Source organism: Armigeres subalbatus, chromosome 1 (assembly GCF_024139115.2).
Source record: "Armigeres subalbatus isolate Guangzhou_Male chromosome 1, GZ_Asu_2, whole genome shotgun sequence".
NCBI lineage: Eukaryota > Metazoa > Arthropoda > Insecta > Diptera > Culicidae > Armigeres > Armigeres subalbatus.
Genome location: NC_085139.1, coordinates 37,790,051 through 37,810,562, shown reverse-complemented (window position 1 = coordinate 37,810,562; position 20,512 = coordinate 37,790,051). Strand labels below are relative to the sequence as shown.

Genomic DNA, 20,512 nt, shown 5'->3' with positions numbered 1-20,512 from the left:
GGTTCAAAGTTCATCGTTTCGTCGTTCGTGGGTGCCCTAATCTGTCTAAAACTTTTTTTTAGAAGCCTGTTAGTCTTATATTTTTTACCAAAGGTACATGTCAAAATGTCGCTTTTTAAATAACATTTTGCATCCCACGTGTCAGACTATTTTATCAGCAATGTCCTGTTAGACAAAGTTATAGGACATTTCAAGCGCTATAAGTTCGTTACACCTCATAATTTGATATTGTGTTTTTGAAAAAGGTTTCGAAAAATTAGACAAATTTATGCCAATGACATTTTACAACACTGCTTGTGCTTGAGTACATTACAGAAATTGAGACACCATGGAAAATCACGGTTGGTTGCAAATCCGACGATCCACTGCTCGCAATAGACGATGCAATTTCTCCGACTGGGTACTTGTATGTTCATGAGGAGCAGAATATCGCAAGTCCTGTATTTCCCTCTGCGTTTAGACAGGGCAAGTGAACTGAATAATTTGCTCGAATTTAACGAACGCGAATTGAACGTCTGGACATTTCCGTTTAATTTACTCGAACGAAAAGAAAGTTGACTTTTGTTTGTTTTGACATGTTCAACTTTTGGCAAGTCCATTGAATTCAACTGCGTTGTTCAATTCACTTACCCTGTCAAAAGGTAGCGTAAGGATTCTAGTCATCTGGGTTTTTTAAATAGTTAACACATTTCAAGTTATTGCTCTTCAATATTACCATTAACCAAATTGTGATCTACGTGTGACCAACGCCATCTAAACAACCTACTTAGAACGATGTTAGTTCTAGTGTTCTAGTGTGGCGGCTTCCCACTTTGGTTCCACCATGAGTTCGCAGTCGTCAACTGTTCTTATCACTCTATATCCCAATTCATGCTACTGAAGGCCTCGAAACCCTTGAATTGACTGTGAAATAGCCATCAACTATTTTGGCTGCATTTGGAAGTCAGTTTTACTTGAACGTATAACGTTTTACAAGTTTATTCCTTTGATAAAATAATGTATCTTGGTATGAAACGTCATGTACTTTATTTTCAGTGAAATTTAAATCTGTGAACTTTGACATTCGGAGGTGAACTAGCCTTGGGCTAAAAACCTCTTTAATAAAGATTATAATAATAATAATAACTTTGACATCAAAACTCTATGAAGTGAGAAATCCTGGAGACTAGGCTATTAGGAATGCAACGATCCATTTATTTATAAACAATAAAATTATATCTGATTCGCCATTCAAAACATCACCTTCGTACCCTCGCCCTGGAATTCTGAGTTGAGTTTGTGTAGACTCCGGAGTTGAATTCTGGTCGAATCGTAAGCTAAAATCTGGTCGAATTCAGAGTTGAATTTTTGTTGACTCTTGAGCTGAATTCCAGTCGAATCCTGTGTTAGCGTCTGGTCGAATCCTGTCCAGAAATCTGTTCAATTCCTTAGCATAAATCTGGTCAAATCATTAGTTAATTTATTACTAAATCCTGGGCTGAAATCTGGTTGAATCTTGAGTTAAATTATTGTCAAATCCTGAATTGGCATCTCGTCAATTCTTGAATTGAGCTCTGGTTGAAACTTAAGCTGAAATTTGGTTAAGCTGTTTTTTTTAATCCGGAGTCGAATTCGGGTCGAATCTTGTGCGTGATTCCATTCGAACCTTGAGTTGAATTTTGGTCGAATCGTGAGATAAAATCTTGTCAAATCCTGAGTTTAATTCTGACCGAATCCTGAGATGATTTTGGTCGAATCCTGAGCAAAAATCTGGTTAAATCCTGAGTTTGAATCTGGTAGAATCCCGTCGAACTTTAAGTTGAATTCTTGTCGAATTCTGAGCTGAAATCTGATCAAATTCTGCGCTTATTTTTATCGAATTCTGATTCATAGGCTAAAAAGTGGTTACATTCTTAGCTTATGATCAAATCCTGTACTGTATTGCTTTCGAATCCTGAAATAAATTCTTGTCAAATCCTGCATTGGCATCTCGTCGAATTTTGAATATGTTTCTGTTTGAATTCTAAGCTGAAATCTGGTCAAAATTCGCACTGATTTTTTTCAAATCCTGAGCTGAATTCTGGTCGAATCTTATGCTGATTTCCGTTCGATTCTTGAGTTGAATACTTGTCGAAACCTGAGTTGAAATCTGGTCAAATTCCGCGCTTATTTTTTTGAATTCTGGGCTGAGCTCTGGTAAAATCTTGTGCTGAATTTCATTCGATTCCTGAAATGAATTCTTCTCGTAACCTGAATTGGCATCTCGTCGAATCTTTATTGAATTCTGGTCGAATGCTGAGTTTAAATTTGGCCGAATCGTGATCTAAATTCTAGTCGAATCTTTTGTTGCTTCTTGAGCTAGAAACTTGTCAAATCCTGAGCTGAATTTCTCTCCAATCCTGAGATGAATTCTAGTCAAATCCTGCATTGCCATTTCGTCGAGTCTTGAATATGATTCGATTCGAATTCTGTGCTAAAATCTAGTTAAATTTTGCACGGATTTTTTTTTCAAATCCTAAGCTGAATTCTGTTCGAATCTTGTGCTGAATCCCGTTCGATTCTTGAGTTGAATTCTTGTCGAATCCTGAGTTGAAATCCGGTTGAATCGTGAGCTGAATTTTGGTCGTATTCTGTGTTTGTTTTTTGTTGACTTCTGAGCTGAATTCCATTCGAATCCTGAGCTAAAATCTGCTTTATTCCTAAATTGAATTCATTCGGAATTCAGAGCTGAGTCGATACCTGAGTTGAAATATGGTCAAATTATTGCCGAATCCTGAATTGGTATCGTCGAATCTTGAATTGAGCTCAGGTCGAATCTTGAGCTGAAATCTGCTCAAATCCTAAGCTGGTTTTTTTTAGCATCCGGAGCTAAATCCTGGTCGAGTCTTGTGCTTGATTCCATTCGATTCCTGAGTTGAATTTTCGTCGAATCCTGAGCTAAAATCTGACTAAATCCTGAATTTAATTCTTGTCGAATCTTAAACTGAATTCTGGTCAAATCCTGTGCAGAAATCTGGTGACCTCCTGGGCAGAATTCTGGTCGAATCGTGTGCCTAATTTCATTCGAATCTTGAGTTGAATTTTAAAGAATTTTCACATAATCTATTTTAAGATGTCCATAATTCGTTATTGTTGTCGTTGCCAGTCTATTTCATCGTGGGTTCATTTGTCCATATGATGAATCCAATGATCGTTGCTTTGTTTGGTTGTCATTTATCCAGGTAAGTTTGAGGAATGCCTCCGAGAAGAACAGTTTTGTCAGCCGTCATCAGGCAGCCGGGTTGGTGAGGCGCGTTCCCCAAAACGCCACCGTACGGACTGCACTTCCGCCGACTGACGAGGGTTTGGTGAAGAGGCTGGGCAACGAACCCATAACCATTGGCTTATAAGGCAAACGTGTAGCCAACTACACGGACCCCCTTAGTGTAATCATTGTCGATAGAAAAATATATTAGCTCTTTTAGTGGAATGTATTCAACCGTCTAGGACGAATTAAGCACTTCCACTCTGGTGGAATTAAATGGAGAGTGCTTAATTCGTCTTAGGCATTGTCGATAGTTAATCGCACTTTACCCTTTTTTTCTATTTCGCTTATTTGTTAGGCTCAGTCGTGTCTAACACTTTGCGGAGCCGCAAAACAATATTGTTGTAACAGTATACTTCTCACAGGACGAATTATTTCAAATCTCGACCTCCATGTGACCTATGCGCCACCTGCCAGTGGGACCCGAGACTCTTAAGCTTTTTCATTTTAAGCTTTCTGACGAGTTACCGTCGCGATGTCATTTAACTTTACGAACAGGGATGAACAGCTCACTCCGGGTTGCTACTGAGGTCAGTTTTCGATTTTGTTTGCTCAAATTCGTAAAACTGGACAATGCACAGCAGTTTGGAGAAACCCATATTGCAAAAATGGGATGGGATGACCAATCAATTTAATAACGGACAAAGCTGTATATGTAGGCTTTGTAAAGCGGATTTGATTTCGGTCGTTCGATTTTTGAACCTAAAACTCAGATCATTTCCAGTGGAGCCTTTGACTTGAGAAGATTCAAAACCAGTGGAGATAGTGTCCAAATGAAATAGTCCATAAAAACGTGGAAAGTTTTATAAGAAAGCCTTTGTACCGAACGAATAAGTGCTTAGAAGTGAGTTGAAGAACTTCGTGATCTTATTTTGTGATGCATAATTAATTATATTATCGAATTAGGCTATATTGGAACGTTTTTTGATAATTCTAGGTAGGCTAGTGTCTAAAAGCCATACTAGAGTCAGGTAAGCGATGCTAATTGCGGGTTTTTCGGTGATCGATTAAGCTAATTTGATTATTTGTGGCGTTGAATAGGAAAGCCCACTATTCAACGTGGGGCTTAGGTGGAGTGGCCCGATTACCATCTAACGTGCCGGTGGAACCAGCCCCGAGTTCGATTTGGTCGGTTGGAGACTGGCCCTCACGGAGCATTTCCATCAAGTGCATTGACGAGCTTCCCGCCAAAGACCGAGGCTCTACCTCACGGTCGCTACCAGAAACATACTCGTTACGAGCCGTTCCATTACGTCACCAGCATAACCGTTACGTCATCGCGAATCGACTGTGACACCGAACCCGTAACCACAGACAAACAGACATAACACTCATGAAATTCTCATCGTTGACTGATTTACCGGTCATTTTAAATATACATTAGTTGGCCAATCGGTCACAAGTGGCGTGCGCATCGCATTTGCTCGAGTTTGACGTTTCTTCACTAACGCCATCTGGTTCGTGATTGGCCCAACTAAGTGAAAGCAACAGATGTCGTTAGTGTTTTTACGACGATGAATTTGATGAGTGAATGTTCAATGTGTTATGTCTGTTTGTCTGTGCCGTAACCATCGGCCTTGATCGAGAGTGTGCGTGTTCTCTGCTGACAACTCGAGACGGTGTATTTGATCTCGCATGCTCTCTCGGCCCTGCTCGTGGCTTGAGACGATGGTGCTCGAAGCCTGAATCGATCGCCCCGCACCGCTTCCACTGCCCACTGAGATCGTCGCCCACTGATAGAACCGAGTCGTCGCATCGCATGTCAAGGTCAGACCCAACTATTGTATTAAACTAGGTTAAGAACAAAAATTGTTAAAACTCTAGGAGCACAGTACCCGTTAGAAAGTTGGCGTCAACGTAGCTAGGCCAGGCATGATTGAATCATTCGAATATACTAGTTGCAATGAACAATGATTTTTTGTTGATCAATCGAGTTGATGATTCTTTTTTGAAATGATCTGAATCGGTTTCGTATTAGTTTTTTTTCGCTTTTAATTGGTTAGCACCTCCTCCCATTAGGGGTTTGATTTCATTGCATGCAGAATTTTGGGATGGTTTGTCGCATGTTCGGAATCGCTAAAATGAGATTGGATGTTTGAAACTCTTATCAACCCGCCCGAGTTTGAGTCTCAGCCGCGCAATTGAAAAACGCCTCAGCAGCCTCTTCCCTTGAAGAGTGGCGCTAAAGCTGCTGTTGGTCGAGAGGGCAAACACATTCGTCACATTGTATTAATAATAAACTAACTATTTGTCAATGTAAAATTCGATTTCATCTGCTTTTACATTCATAGCTTTTGCTATCCGAATTTTATCCTCCTCTATAATAAGCTGTCGTTCGCATTCGTCTTCGATCTACTCGTACGAAGCGATCCTGTACTTCGTCTTCTCCCGGGAAACATCAGGAACGAATGCAGTTGCCTTTGTATCGCTGCGTCGCTCTTGCAATATCGGACACGACTTTTTCAGGTGTGTATCCGATTTACAGGCAAAACACTTTGGCTTGAGGCCTTCATAGAAGATTCTGCCCTTCAAATTCCGAAAATAAAGAATTTCCGGAATAGGCTTTTCAAATTCTATGTAGACACCGCGAACTCCGGTGAACATATCCAGTTGGTATTCCACCGGGAACCGTTCACTTTTCCAAACTTTGACATCACGGATGTCAAATCGGAATCAGGAATCTCCGGCGGTAGATCAAAAATACGAACGTACCGGGTGTTTCCTCCAGCTTCAGACATCTTCACCATTACACTTTTTCCATTCGTGTAGTTGAATGGCAGCATCTCTGCATTATTCTCCAAAGCAAATTTCATCGCTTCCTCCGTTTTGAAGCGTATGAACACCGCCTTTTCGTTGGAACTATGCAGATTTAATCATTTTCTGATTTCCACTCAAGAATTTCACGAAACGCGCCATATCAACCAGAGTTGGTTGAGCTGCGCATTCAGGGAACGAGAAAGCCAGCGTTTTTTTTACCGTAATTTCGCAAGCCATTGTGATGCTTACGAATACCGCACACGAACAAAAAACAGCACCGAGAGCAAACCAGTGAACAAGCGCGTCTATTCACGTCGAGGTGAGAACGTCCATTGCACTTTATCCTTGTAGCCATCTACTTCCATTTCGTGTTGTTCATTGTGTGTGAATACTGACTACATCTTCTGCTGTTCACAGATCCGAACATTTGTCATGCATGCATTTTTAGAGTGATGTATTGGAAAGTTTGACCGTTACGGAACGTTACGGAACCCATCTGGCCGAAAGTCATTTGATCGAAAGGGTCGTTTGGCTGAAAAGGTCATTTGGTCGAAAGGGTCATTTGGCCGAAAGGGACATTAGGCCGAGAGGATCATTTGGCCGAAAGAGTCATCTGGCAGAAAGAGTCATTTGGCCGAAAGAGTCGTTTGGACAAATAGGTCATTTGAAAAGTGAGAAATTAGGAATGAGAAGAGAGACGTCTCACTCCTAATTTCTCAATTCTCACTGGGAAAAATCAGTAATGCGAAGTGCGCACTTCTCACTTTTTACAGTGAGAGGAGAAAAATGAAGAGTGAGAAGTGAGACGTCTCTCTTCTCATTCCTAATTTTACACTTTCAAATATCTATTCGACCAAACGACTCTTTCAGCCAAATGACCCTCTCGGCCTAATTACTCTTTCGGCTTAATAACCCTTTCGGCCGAATAAACCTTTTGGCCAAACGACTCATTCGGCCAAATGACCCTTTCGACCAAACGACCCTTTCGGCCAAATGACCTTTTCGGCCAAATGACCCTTTCGGCCAAATGACCCTTTCGGCCAAACGACCAAATGACTTTCAGCCAGATGGGCTTCGGCCTAATGGTTTGTTCGGCCTAATGGCATTCGGCCAAATGGCTTTCGGCCGAATGGGTTTCGACCAAACGACCCTTGCTACAAAAATAATGCTCATCAAAGAAGCGCATTGAGCAAAACAGTTCTTCTCAAAGAGAGCCGTTCCTCATTTTCCCGCAATGCAGAGCATCATTTGTTTTATGTTTTGATCAGGGTTTGCAGATATCGCTCTCAATAAATAACGAACAACGATAAAAGAGAAGCAAAAACTGTTCCGAATCATAACAAGCCATGCTAACAAATTTATCAAACTTGTATACAAGTGCGAAAAAACAAAATCGGATAGGCAGCCTCCACAGAAAAATGGTGTTTCTCGCTTTGTTTTCGCTCATTTCGTGTTGGTTACTGCACAGCTGTGTAGAACAAGTTGAAATGCATCATGAGAGCCAGTGCTCCCCGGATTTTGAGCTTTCTTTAAAGAAATCTTTCATGGGGTATAGCATCCCGAATCAGTTCTCTATCATGACAGCTTGCGAGAAAAGTCTCTCGCGGTATGCTACATATCGTATATGTATACAGAGATGATAAGTGAGAGACTTGTTCATTCTCTTTATGATTCAATGACTGGCTTTGATCATAACCGTGATGTCATGTTGCTCATTTTTGATGAACTTTTTTTGCTCATTGAGCTCATTGTGCGAGTAAATGCCAAGCCTGACTAGGGGACAATCACGGCCCTAAGACTTGTTCGGCCAAGTGGCCCGTTTCTCGTGAGTCGTTTAATCTAATAGTTAATTAGGCCAAACGGCATTATGACCTAATTAACTATTAGATTAAACGACTTTTCCAGCCAAATAGCTAAGTCCGCCAAACCATATATCCAGTCAACTGACCAGTTCAGTCGAACGACCCTTGTCCCTTTCGACTAAATGATATTTGCAGCCATATGACTCATTCGACCAAACGACTTTTTCTGCCGTATGGCCCAATTGTACTAACGAAATTTTCGACTTTTTCGCCTAAATTACTTTTCAACCAACTTACCAAATCTCACAGATTCTGGTAGGTATGGTCCATGTACTTTTCACAACATTGAACTGATTCACTCCTCACGCTAAATGCATTCTGTTGTCACTTGCCTATAGTATGATTTCTAAACAACACCCATCCCAACATATCAACTAAAATCATCTACGAGATGTCATGAGTAGCCGGCTTCTTCTTTCAGTGATGAAAAATCACTAGAATAATAATACAAAAAATCCGGTCTCTTGATACGATGGTGCCATATCATCATTCTGTCCCTAATCTTATCATATATGAAATAGGGATGGCCAGTAGAAGTTATTTTCGTGCTCTCTAATTTTTGACCATGCAAGTGCGTTGCCATTGACTCTCAAAGAGCATTCCTTAATTTGGAGATGGTTAACGATATATATACATGACAACAATCAGAATGCAAACAGTCACCTGTCAAAGCCTCTTAACACGATCGGCCACATGATATGTTTAACCAAACAGATTGCGGCCAACTTATGTAGGGTAAGACGGTATAATATGCCCCCCCTAAGGCAACTCCTCGATAACTTTTTACTTTTGAACGCAATTTATGCAAACTTTGTGTTATTTGGTAGTCCAGGAAGTCGCAAATGCATTGCCTGTAAATAGTAATATATAAGTATTACAGATAACACGTAATAGAACTTTTTTGAAAACTCGTAAAAAATGGATTTCAAAAAGTGCCTGGGCAATACGCCCCACCTTAACCAAAGACGTTTCATAGCCCTTCATTAGTATTTTATCAATCATATAATGAAAAGGTTACAAATTCTTATGTGCTTGACAGTAAAAAACCAACATAAGTCCATTTAAGCAGGTTGGAATTACATTTCAATATTGTCCATACAATTTGGAAGCAACTGATGCAAGCTCGCCGCGCTTGTGTCCAATTGGTAAGGGCATATTGTCCTGCCTACACTGGGGCGTTTTGACCAGTGAAACATGTTTTTGGAAAACGTTACATTTTTGAAGATGGAAGCAATTTTATATTATATTAACCACTGAGAAAAGTTATTTTGTTGCCCAACTAAGTGTTCCAGTGCAAGTTTTGCGGACAGTATGCTAGAGTCGCTCCAGAATGTTGAGCAAACAAACATTAAAAGTTACATCAAAACGGTGACTTTTTGTATTTTGCAAATATTTTCATTATGTAATACAAAAATACTCCCATATTCACATAGGATGATGGTTTTACAAATATTTATAGGTACCAACTGAATTTGACCCTTAGTTAGTTATAGTTTTCTAGAAATCAAAGGGGGGCGTTTTGGCCAGGTGGGGCGCATTATACCGTCTTACCCTAATGACCGTTTGGGTTGAAATTTGGAAATAAAATCGGCAGGTTGCCTTCATGTTACCATGTTTTCAACCCATCTGGTATTCGAACGAAACACTTTTTTTAGGTCAGCTGATGATTCACATAGAAAGACATCCAGATTACCATCCATCATGTGGTACCGAAATTCAAACACGTTCTGAGATTTTGATGAATTTAAACGATTTTCATAAAATTCATTTATGTCCTTTGATCAACATTCCGACTAAAGATAAAGATTCTTCTGTGTTGATTCCCAGTCGATCTCTGGTTCATCAAACGCTTGAGACCATGTATTACAACCTAGCCCTACTTTGAATTATGGCTCATATATTGTGAAGGTTCTCGGAATCAAGCAAACGCATTTAAGAAGCGATGAATTTGGAATTATACATCAACGATGACTCGTAGGACAAATTGGTTCTCTTAGTAAATTATTGTTGGAAATTTGGCTATAATCATGGATCAGAAGCATTACATCTGGAAGTTTCTATGATAACTAGGTTAGAGTCATTTTACCTCAATCGAAGCCTAGAGGTGGGATAGTATTGAAATACACCCACCTGCTGATGTTTAAGGAATTTGATCTCAATTACTTTTTACACATAGGCATCGAAAACGCCAAAAGTATGTTCTACATTAAAGCTATAAAAATATCTGAAAAACTCAACTCGCAACAAGTGTTTGCCCCAAACTGCAACAGAGCATCACAATGATCGCCTGCCATCCATTTAGGAAATTAGTCGGTTTTCGATCGATTAAAATGTAGCAACTCACTGGACAGTAAAATTGTATTCGCGATGCTCATGTGTTGCATTTGTAATTCAAGACCTCTAAAATCGGATAGATACTGACGTTTTTTGTTTGATTAGGAAAATTCTGAGATTATTTGATCTCAAAGTAGGAAAGGGATCATCGCTTTAACGGCGTTGAAGTCACTTGAATGCTTGCATGATTGCGTGTTCAGATAAGTTAAAATACAAAGTTATTACAATAATTTAAGTTGAGGTATTAGATAGAGGTCGAGAACTACTAACGCAACAAATTAGCATCGCGAATACACACTTTTTTCTGATTTTATCGTCCAGTGTTATCAATATTCACACATAAACAAAGCCCTCTATTTACATATGTTTTACTACTGAAATATACAAACTATCGCAATTTGAAAAGTTTACAACAATTTCCACACAATTTTTGTTGCAGATTAAATAGAACGTAACATTGCATTTATCCCCTGCAGATGAGGACAAAGAATTGTGCCTATTCTCTTTTGTTGCTTTTTTGCATTTTCCAGCTACAATTACACTCATTGTGTGCTAATGAAATGCTTTCTTTTCCTTCGTATTTCATCAAGTAAGATATTCCTTTATCTATACAAGCAATGAATTATTACTGATTAAATGAGTATTCAGTATTCTCGGATGGCAATTCTTTATTTCATGACTGTATCATTGCCTTGTCATAGAAGATTCAACACTTTGACAATAATGGAGCTTTCATAATTTAATATCACATCATTCATGGTATTCCTGACCAAATTAAAGTTTAGAACCAACACCTCATACTTCCAGCGTAAACCACTCGAATTGGGTATCGGCAAGTGTATTCACCCTGAACCCAGGTCGTGGAAGTTTCGCAAAAGAAGTGGTCACATATGTCCACAATCCTTGAATGAACTTTTGTGTGCTTAACCACACCGAAGCACTATTCTCTTTTCCACATTCAAGCAACCGCCAGGAAAAGCTCTCCCACAACTGTCCTCTATGACAGTATCCAGTTACAAACCATTAAGCAAAGCAAAGAACACGTTTCTTCTATGGAGAATTAATTAATTATCTACCTACCATTAGGAAATCACCATGGGCCGAAGAAGAGAAGACATCTTATAAATACTTTGTGTAGTATTGCTGATATGGAAATCAAATAATTTCTCACTACATTTTTCACTATGTGGGTCTTATCAATTGGAATTGAACATTTAAAATTTGAATGCTGAATTTCCATATTTTAACTGTATACCGCCCACTTGTTTGGATTGACAGCCTGAATGGGTGTTGACAAGCTCTCGACTCAGGAAGTGTTTGATCAAACTCAATCAATACCGAAATCAAACGTGGCATAATGTTGATATATGTACATAGAGAAATGATTTTATGACAGCGAACATAATTACGAACGATGCTGATTACATACGAATGGCTATCGAAACAACTTACCGTGCGTCTCCACCGAGTCGCGTCCGTTGGGTAGCTGAACGGCCGATCCGAAGCCACCCAACTTCACCGGGGCGGAATTGTCGGCGGTTGCCAGCAGGGCACAGGCCGGCCGCACGTCCCGATGGATGATGTCGTTCTCGTGGCAGTAGCGTAGCGCTTCCAGAATCTGTCGCATGTAGTGGCTGCGGAGGAAAGGGAGAGTGGGTTAGTGCATTTGATAGTAGCGGGGCTGCTCATAGTCGGTGAGCATTATACACATAGGTGCAGATTAAAATTACGGTTCAATGGATAAACTACATCTGCCAATAATTGCAATGCTTCGGTCTGATTGCAAATAGTTATGAACCTAGCATCCAAAATTATTCATAATGTAAAACAAATTTCAACTCACTATTAGTTTCAAAGAATATGGACATTTGTTCCCCAGTCATTAAAAACGGATTAAACTTTTTTGTTCTTTGCAAACGCCATTTTTCACCAATCAAAATTTGATATAATCCAGCTCTGATCAACCATGGAGTAGCAACCTTTAAAATGTACAGTCAGTTTGAACTAAGCTAAGCTAATCAAAGTTTAATAATGATCAATTGTTAATCATCTTTTCTATCGAAATTAAAAATTCGAAAAAAAATATTAATGAATTGAGCAACAAACATCATTTGATGAGGATTGAAATCCTCGTCCAATGGAACTTGTTGCGAACAACAAACAGTAACTATATTCAAACTTGAGGAATGAATTCTGATCAATACTGAGACATCGTAAAACTACTCACGTCCAATCGTAATACAGAATACCGTATTATGTACCCATCCCAGTTTACGACCCCCACAGATTGTAAAACACTTCACCCGCTGATCATCGGTAAATAAATCTACCCATCACGGAATACTTCACCCGGTACAATTACCCTAATGTAATACATACAATCTCCATATATCTCTCTCGCAAAGCTTCCCCTGCCTCAGATCCACTAAATCCATCGTCCAATCCAAACATCCCCCGACCGTATTCCCAAACTACTTCTGCCTGAGTGCTTGAGGTCTCCCGTCCCCTCCAGATCCACAATTTCCTTCCGCTTTCAAGAGCATACGCTAACCTAAATCAACCGGGTTTCTTTATGTTTGCCCATCATTTGATTAGGCGTCGCAGACCACCACCGACTACTTACTATCGCATTTCGGTTGTGGTTGGCCGATCGAATTTATGACATTCAGCTATCGGCAATCGATAAGCCAAGGCAAGGATCTTCCTTTGAGTGGGTGAAAACTGCGCCGCTATTTCCGGAGCGCCACTTTCCTCCGGGTGCCATTTCTCTCGACTACTATCTCTCATGCTTGGCATTAGTCCGAATGACTGTCATTTATTTCGTACCGGCTCAAGCCGACACGTTGCTCGGTGGTGTGGTGTTCGATTCTGCTGACTAGGTATTAGACTGGCAGGGAAAAAAAATGATGACGTCTTCCAATATGTGATCAAATCTCAGTGATGGTTAAGAGGTCGCCACAATAGCTGCTGACTCGAATGCCATCAACATACTATTAGTTTTGCATCGCATCGTTATATAATTAGTAAAAGTTGTGAGCATCCTTCCCACAAACGACACATTTATGTTTTAGGGTGCTTTGTATGTTTTTACGTTTTAGGATGCTTTGTAGTAAAATTTAATATATTCTTTCAGTTACATGAAGTTGATTTACCGATTAGATTTACTCTAAAATTCTTACGTTTCAAGTAGATGGACAAGTTTTCAGATTTATTGTTTATTCACTATTTTTTGCTCTTTTATCACAGGTGTCTATGGGAGTAGCTATAACGAGTTTTGGATAAATTCGATTTTTTCAAGAATATGTCATCCATTTGAAGATTTTGGTCAAGCGGAATATTTTATTCTAATCATGATGGATCTTCGGAAAATGTTACTGCCCTCGCACGGTCACGGAAAGGTAGATAAGATTTGCCATACATTGAAGGGTACAATAGACTGTTGCATTTATTGCCTATTTTTGCATCTGATGACTAAAAATGAGCTTGCTGTCTAAGGTTACTCAGAGAATACCCTCTTCGGGACGTCAGCATCGTCTTCGGCGAATTGGCCACTCAGATTGGAAGAGAGGAAAAATGCATGCCGGCCAACAATGTATAACATAAATGCAAATTTGTAGCATCTCTTCAGTTGTTAGTATCCCGATTCAACTTTTTCTTTCGCAAGAATATCCACAAGGCCAAATAGAGATCAACTTATAAAGAAACAGGAAACCAAAACAACCGCGTTTCAACCGACGGTAAGAAGAGAACATAACTCGCACACAAATCAGTAACATGTACATCATGCTAAAATAAGTCTCCTGTTTTCGAGGTGGCTCAAGTCGATTTGGTGTTTTTGCGGTATTTTCAATTTTGTAAGAAATCTAACTAGAAATAAAAACGCCGAACACCATCACAACAATCTCTATACGGAAGCTTTTGGTGTGCTCTACAAGTCTTGTGAACATTGTGATTCGTTCCGTTCACGTTTTGACTATGTTAAAGTGATTTTCAACCTTTTAAGTGCATAAAAACATATATAATTGCAGAGACCATTTCTTGTGCATTTCACAGGAATTCTTTTGGGAATGTCCAGGGGAATTTCTGAAAGAATTACTGAAGAGTTTCAAAACGATTTTCCGGAGGGCTCTATGGAGGAGTGTGGAAATACCTGGAGTGGAAACACCTGGAGGGATTGCCTTAATTTCTAGATAAATTCGCAATTCATGTTCCATAAGTATTCCTAGAAAAAAATTCGGGTTTGGGGTGGAGTTGGTTTAGATTTTTTTTTGAGATTCGAAAGAAGTTCAGTGGAAAGTTCTGAAGAGTTCTTGAAGTAATTTATGAAGAGTTCTTGAAGGAATTTCCGGAGGAACTTCAGGGAGTATTTCGGGAAAAATTTCTTGAGGCAAAATTGGTTGACATTCTAGGGAACCATACGCAAAAAAATCCCAGGCGGATTTCTGGAAGAATCCACGGGGAAAATTCGTGATAGTTCCTATGGATTTTTTTAACTTCTGAGAAATTTTCAAAGAGGATTTGGAGAAAATGTCTACTAGAATCTCCGGAGGAATTATATGAGGGACTTCCGATCGAACTTTCTGAGGAACTTCGAAAGAATTCTTGAAGAAACTTCCAAAGAAATTATTGAAGAAAATTACTGAGGAGGAATTTTGATGGAACTTTTGTAGGAATTGCAGGATGAATTTATGGATGATCGTTCCTAGGAATTCCCGAAGAAACTTCCCGAAAAACTCCCGGAGAAACATCCCAACTAATTTTTCAGAAAATTCCGGAAGCCTTTCTGGAAGAACTTCAAAAGTAATTCCTGGAAGAACTACCAGAAGTATCCCTGCAGAAACTTCCGAAGATTTTTTAAAGAAACTTCCTGATGAATTCCTGACGGAATTTAATTAGAACTTTCATAGGAACTCTGGAAAAATTCCTGTAGGAACTTTTCAAGGAAGTCCTGGAGGAACCTCCCAACTAATTCCTGGAAAAAACTTCCTGTGGAATTCCTGGAAAAACTTCAGGAGGAATTCCTAGAGGAACTTTCGGTGGAACTTCAGGAGGAATTTGTCGAGGAGTTTCCAGAGGAATTCTTGGAGGAACTTCCGGATGAATTATTGAAGGAACTTCCGGAGGAATTCCTGGAAAAAACTTCCGGGGGTTTTTCTGGAAGAACTTCCGGAGGAATTCCTGGGGAAACTTCCGGAGGAAATCGTGGAGGAACTTCCAGAGGAATATCTGGAGCAGGAATTTCTTGAAGAACTTCCTAACGAACTCTTGTATGAACTTCCAGAGGAATTCAATGAGGAAGTTCCGAAGAATTCCGGAAAAATTTTGGCGCTTGAAATTAGTTCACACCGGCTCACGCCGCCGCCGTGGCCGATTACCGACGGCGTGACGCCACCACACCTCCACCGCTGGCTAAAAAATGATCTATCACGCCGCCGCTGATACGGTTGATCGGTCGGAAATCAAACATCTGAAGTCAAATTAGAGTAAGATGTGATGTTCAGCAGATCCACGTAGCCGGCCGTAAATCGTCTTTTCAAACAACTCGTATAACCCTGCGAGGAGGCTGATGCGATGATTACTTTTAGGAGAAGCAGGACCCTTCCCGGGCTTCCGGATCGGAAGTAGCTTAGGTCTGAAACACTGATTAAAGATTAGCGAATGGTGCTCAAAAAACAGAGAACTGTTGTGTTTGGGTTCGAGATTCAGGATGTTGTCGGCTTTTCGTTGGGAGATAGATGTTGTTGACGGCTGCTTTGTGTGAACGACGCTGTTCTGCCGAAGATTGTGCGAATTGACGAAGTGACGACCTTTTACTGCTACCTTTTCTGCAAGAGTTATTAAGCCTAATGGAGTCAAAGATGGAATAGGTCGAGGCTTGAATTTTAGAATTTTCGTCAATTTATAGAACGGCTTGGAAAAGTTTTGAAAGCGCGGATCTTATTTCGGTCATTATTTCTTAAGTCCAACATTCTGGCCTACAGTGTTGGTAAAATCACAAATCTCAATCATCGAACCTTCCCGTGATGGTATGGTATGCATCTCGGATGAGTTTTTCATTCCAAGTCGCATCGTTAAAAGGCTTTTGTCAAGTGATTGAAACGTGTCTCAAGCGCAAGCAGGCCACCCGAGCAGCACAAGTCAGACAAAAATAGTTGTAGCAACTTCAATGTGACTAAACCTGATCACACATGAGTTGCGGTACCAGTAACCTATGTGGAACATTTTTGCTTCTTAGGCAGGACGTTGGTACTGTCTGTGAGTGACATTTCGCAAACCAATCAAATCCTTGGTGAGTCTATCAATGGTTATGGTGTTGCTTACCTGCTGAGCAATTCTTACGTGTTGTTCAAGGATCTAGGAAAACGCACTCAGGATCCACCTGGTTGGGCGCAAGCCAGTACTCATTGCAGGAGACTGCAATGCGTGTGCGTCAGAGTGGGGAAGCCACTGTACTAACCGGAGAGGGCAAACGCTAGTAGAGGCCTTAGCTGAGCTGGACGTCGCACTGGGCAACGACGGCTCTTCGGATACCTTTCAGCGAAATGCAGTTTAAGTTTGTCGGGTGATCTACTTCTTCTTTCCGCCTTCTGCTATATTCCTTCTTTCGTCTACTTTTTTCATTCTGCTGTTCTTTTTCTTATCTTCCTTCTTCCTTTCTTCCTTCTTTTTCCTGCTTCATTCTCCCTTTTTTCTTCTTCTTCCTTCTTACTCCCTTCTTAATTTTTTTTTTTTCATATTTCCTCTCCATTCTTCTTTCTTCTTCTTTTTCCTTCTTCTGCTCCATTCTTCTTCTTTTTCCTTCTTCTGCTCCATTCTTCCTTCTTCCACATTGCTTCTTTCTCCTTCCTTCTTCCATCGGCCATTACCACAGATTTATGGATTTATTATGCTGCTCAATTGAAAAAATAGTGAAAGTAATGAAAATAATCAAATAACTATTGATTAGAATTCATTTTTTTTCTCCGTTTTCCACTATTTTAAGCTAGGGCTTAGGCATTTTCTTCATTTGAAAAAAAAAAGTCGTGGGAAGGAAAAGGTTTAATTAATGCGTTTGTCCGGTACAAGGCGAACAGAATAGATGATGTCTTCGAAGAAACGCGTCTGCCCGGTTTAAGACAAAAAGAAGAAACAATGCCTTCTATAAATGAACTCGTTTGCCCGGTATTAAGCAAACGGAGGATATGATGCCTTCTTTATAACAACGCGGCTGCTCGGTATAAGAATCACAGTGGAAATAATGTCTTCTTTAAATGAACGCATCTGCTCGGTACAAGGCACACAGGGGAAATAATGCCTTCTTTAAATGAACGCGTTTACCAGGTATAAGGCAGACACAGGAGATGATGCCTTCTTCAAATGGACGCGTTTGTCCCGAATAAGGTAAATTATTACTCACTTACCCACTCTTATTCGTTCACCCTCTCACTCACACACTCTTAGTCACTCACTCACTCTTACTCAATCACTCACTTTTACTCATGCACTCCCTGCTACTCACTTATTTATTCTTACTAACTCACTTACTCTTACTCCCTCACTCCTTCTTACTGACTCACTTACTCTTACTTACTCTCTCACTCTTACTAACTCACTCACTCTTGCTCACTGATTCACTACTACTCACTCGCTCATTCATACCACTAATTCACCTTTACTCGCTAACTCACTCTTACTCACTCAATCTTACTCATGCACTCTCTCTTACTCACTTACTCACTCGCTCCCTCTTACTCATTCACTCACTTTTACTCACTCGCTCACTCTTGCTCATTCACTCACTCTTACTCATTTACTCACTCTTACTCACTCACTCTTATTTACTCAATCAATCACTTTTACTCACTCTCACTCACTCATTAACTCTAACTCACTCACTTTTACTCGCTCACTCTTACTAACCCACTGACCCACTCGTCGATTCTAAGACCACGCTTCATCCGTTGCTTTTACTACAGCGACCAAGAAACAGCTTCAACCTTGTTGCCTTTGTGGCCATGCTGACATGGACAGCAATTGCCTCGGATTCTCTGCATTGTGCATGAGAGCGTGCTGCATAATTTCCCCCTGCCCTTCAGTACTCAGGAAGGGCGCCTTGCGCAGTAAGAATACTTAGTTATATATTGCATTGAAACAGTACCAGACGAAGCGCAAACTATTATCCTTTCATATGAATTCTGAATAAACTTTTGTTGAGTAACATTTTTTTGTAATTGAAATGAAGTATACATTTGAAATAATTACTGATTCGGGGCACTGGCTCACTCGGGGTAGTGTGCCATTAGGGGTAATGACATTCGGGGTAGTGGCGTTCGAGGCAGTGGCCTTCGGGATAATGGCATTATGGGTAATGGAGTTATGGGTAGTGTCGTTGAGTCTCTTCCATCTTCATTCTTCCTGCTTCATTCATCCTTCTTCTTTCTTCCTTTTTTTCTTCCTCCTTCCTTATTTCTTCTTCCTTCTTTTTTTTGTCTACATTTTCCCATTTTTTTCTTGCTTCTTCTTCTTTTACTTTTCTCGTTTCTTCCTTCTTTCTTCTGTCATCTTCCTTCCTCTCCCTTTTCATTCTTCCTTCTTTCTTGCACCTTTGTTCTTTATTCCCTATCCTTTCTTCTTTCTTTATTATTCCTTCTTCCTTCTGCCTTCTTTTTTCTTCTTTCTCCATTTCCTTCCTCCTTTATACTTCATTTTCACTTCACACTTCGTATTTTTCCATTTTCTTCTTCTCAATTCTTATCTTTTACTTCTCACTTCTCACTACTTATTTTTCTGTTTTCACTGTTACTCTTCACTTCTCACTTCTCATTCCGTAATGCCTAACCTAACCTCATTTTTAACGTATTGTACTCTGTTTTAAGTATTTGCGAAAAAAAATCAGCGTCCCAACAGGGCTATTTAGTGTGGAAATCGAGCCTGTCTTGATACTTATCTCCACTAGTATATTGAATGCCATTCAAAGGCGATTGACATAAGTTTTATCATGGCATGTAACTTTGAGAAGATGAAGGAAGCTTACATCAGACGTGTCGAGGATCGAGTATTCTTTCTTGGAATCATTTTCAACGTAAAAAAAACTTTTTAGTTGCGGAACAATGGGAAGGAACATTTTTCCGCAAGGAAAAGTGACAGCTCCATTATCTTTACGTTGTAGACGTCATGAGCGTTACAGTATTTGATCTATATGCCAGCTTCTTACGGCTCAAGGAAATAATCAGCGGAATCATTTAACACGACTTTTTACATCGATTTGCATAGTACTTAAGAAGTCTTTACTACCCACGAAGACGCAAAAAGATTGGTAAATCGCCGACATCACTCAAATACATATCATAAACGCATTTTAAACCATATTCGATCCGTTACTCCTGTACACTGCATTTTTTTTGCTAATTTGTAACCAACAGTTACCTACTTCTCCGCGAATATGAACCAGTCTGCTTGATTTCAAACGGCATTCGATGGTTGTTTTGTTGTTGAGCATCCAACAAATGTATAGGAATACGCTAAAAAAATCACCGAAACACAGATCACATCCACACTTACCATGCTACTGCTTCGCTGTACACAAATCCGGCCACGGCACGTCTGACCACTTCAAAGCAGATATCCGATCCTTCCATGCTGGGGTTTTGGGCGCGTTTCGTGGATAGATGAAAAGAGAAAAACAGTAGGATTGTATTAGAATAATGCGATCGAATAGAATACAAATTAACACCATGTGTTGTGGATTGCAAATGCGGCAACGGTAGTTGAATACGAATTTTCGATACTTCGGTACCGGCTGGGTGCGAATTGAGCAACAAATCAATGAATCGAGCATCGGTCGTATTAGGATATCAATGGTATTTCTAGGTATAAAGAATATATTGAATCATAAAAATCTTTAAATCAGATTTCGATGAATGCAATTTCATTTAAACTGACAATTATGGAAGGTAAATCACGTTTTGATCAATCATACAACGTAGTGTGGCAGATAAGACATCCGATCTGTTTACATACAGACAATAGAAACAACGCATAAGAGATAATGTAGATGCTTATTATGGAATATTCTTTACCTTAATATTTGAGACATAGAGTAGATCAGACATTTTCCTAAGCCTTATATAATTCTTTCCAGATCCAGATTGACACAAAATGCGAGAGAACGACTGCGACAATTAGGCACCGAAAGCCAGTGATTAACGGCACTATACCAAGCGCTATATTTCATATCAATTCGGAAGTCATCAATCAATAGTTCAGTCCTCCATTTGTCATGGCTCTAATGGCATGA

General features: G+C 39.9%; 1 protein-coding gene across 11 annotated transcripts in view; it reads right to left on the bottom strand.

The window, feature by feature from the left end:
• Positions 1–20,512, bottom strand: part of LOC134224508 (peripheral plasma membrane protein CASK-like) — a 666,907-nt gene that overhangs the window by 305,672 nt on the left and 340,723 nt on the right. For all 11 annotated transcript variants that reach the window (XM_062703917.1, XM_062703880.1, XM_062703885.1 and 8 more), the window contains 2 exons: positions 19,777–19,854; positions 11,689–11,870 (listed from right to left, as the gene is read on the bottom strand). In XM_062703917.1, the coding sequence (XP_062559901.1) occupies positions 11,689–11,870; positions 19,777–19,854 (260 nt within the window). The remainder of the gene's footprint in view (positions 1–11,688; positions 11,871–19,776; positions 19,855–20,512) is intronic.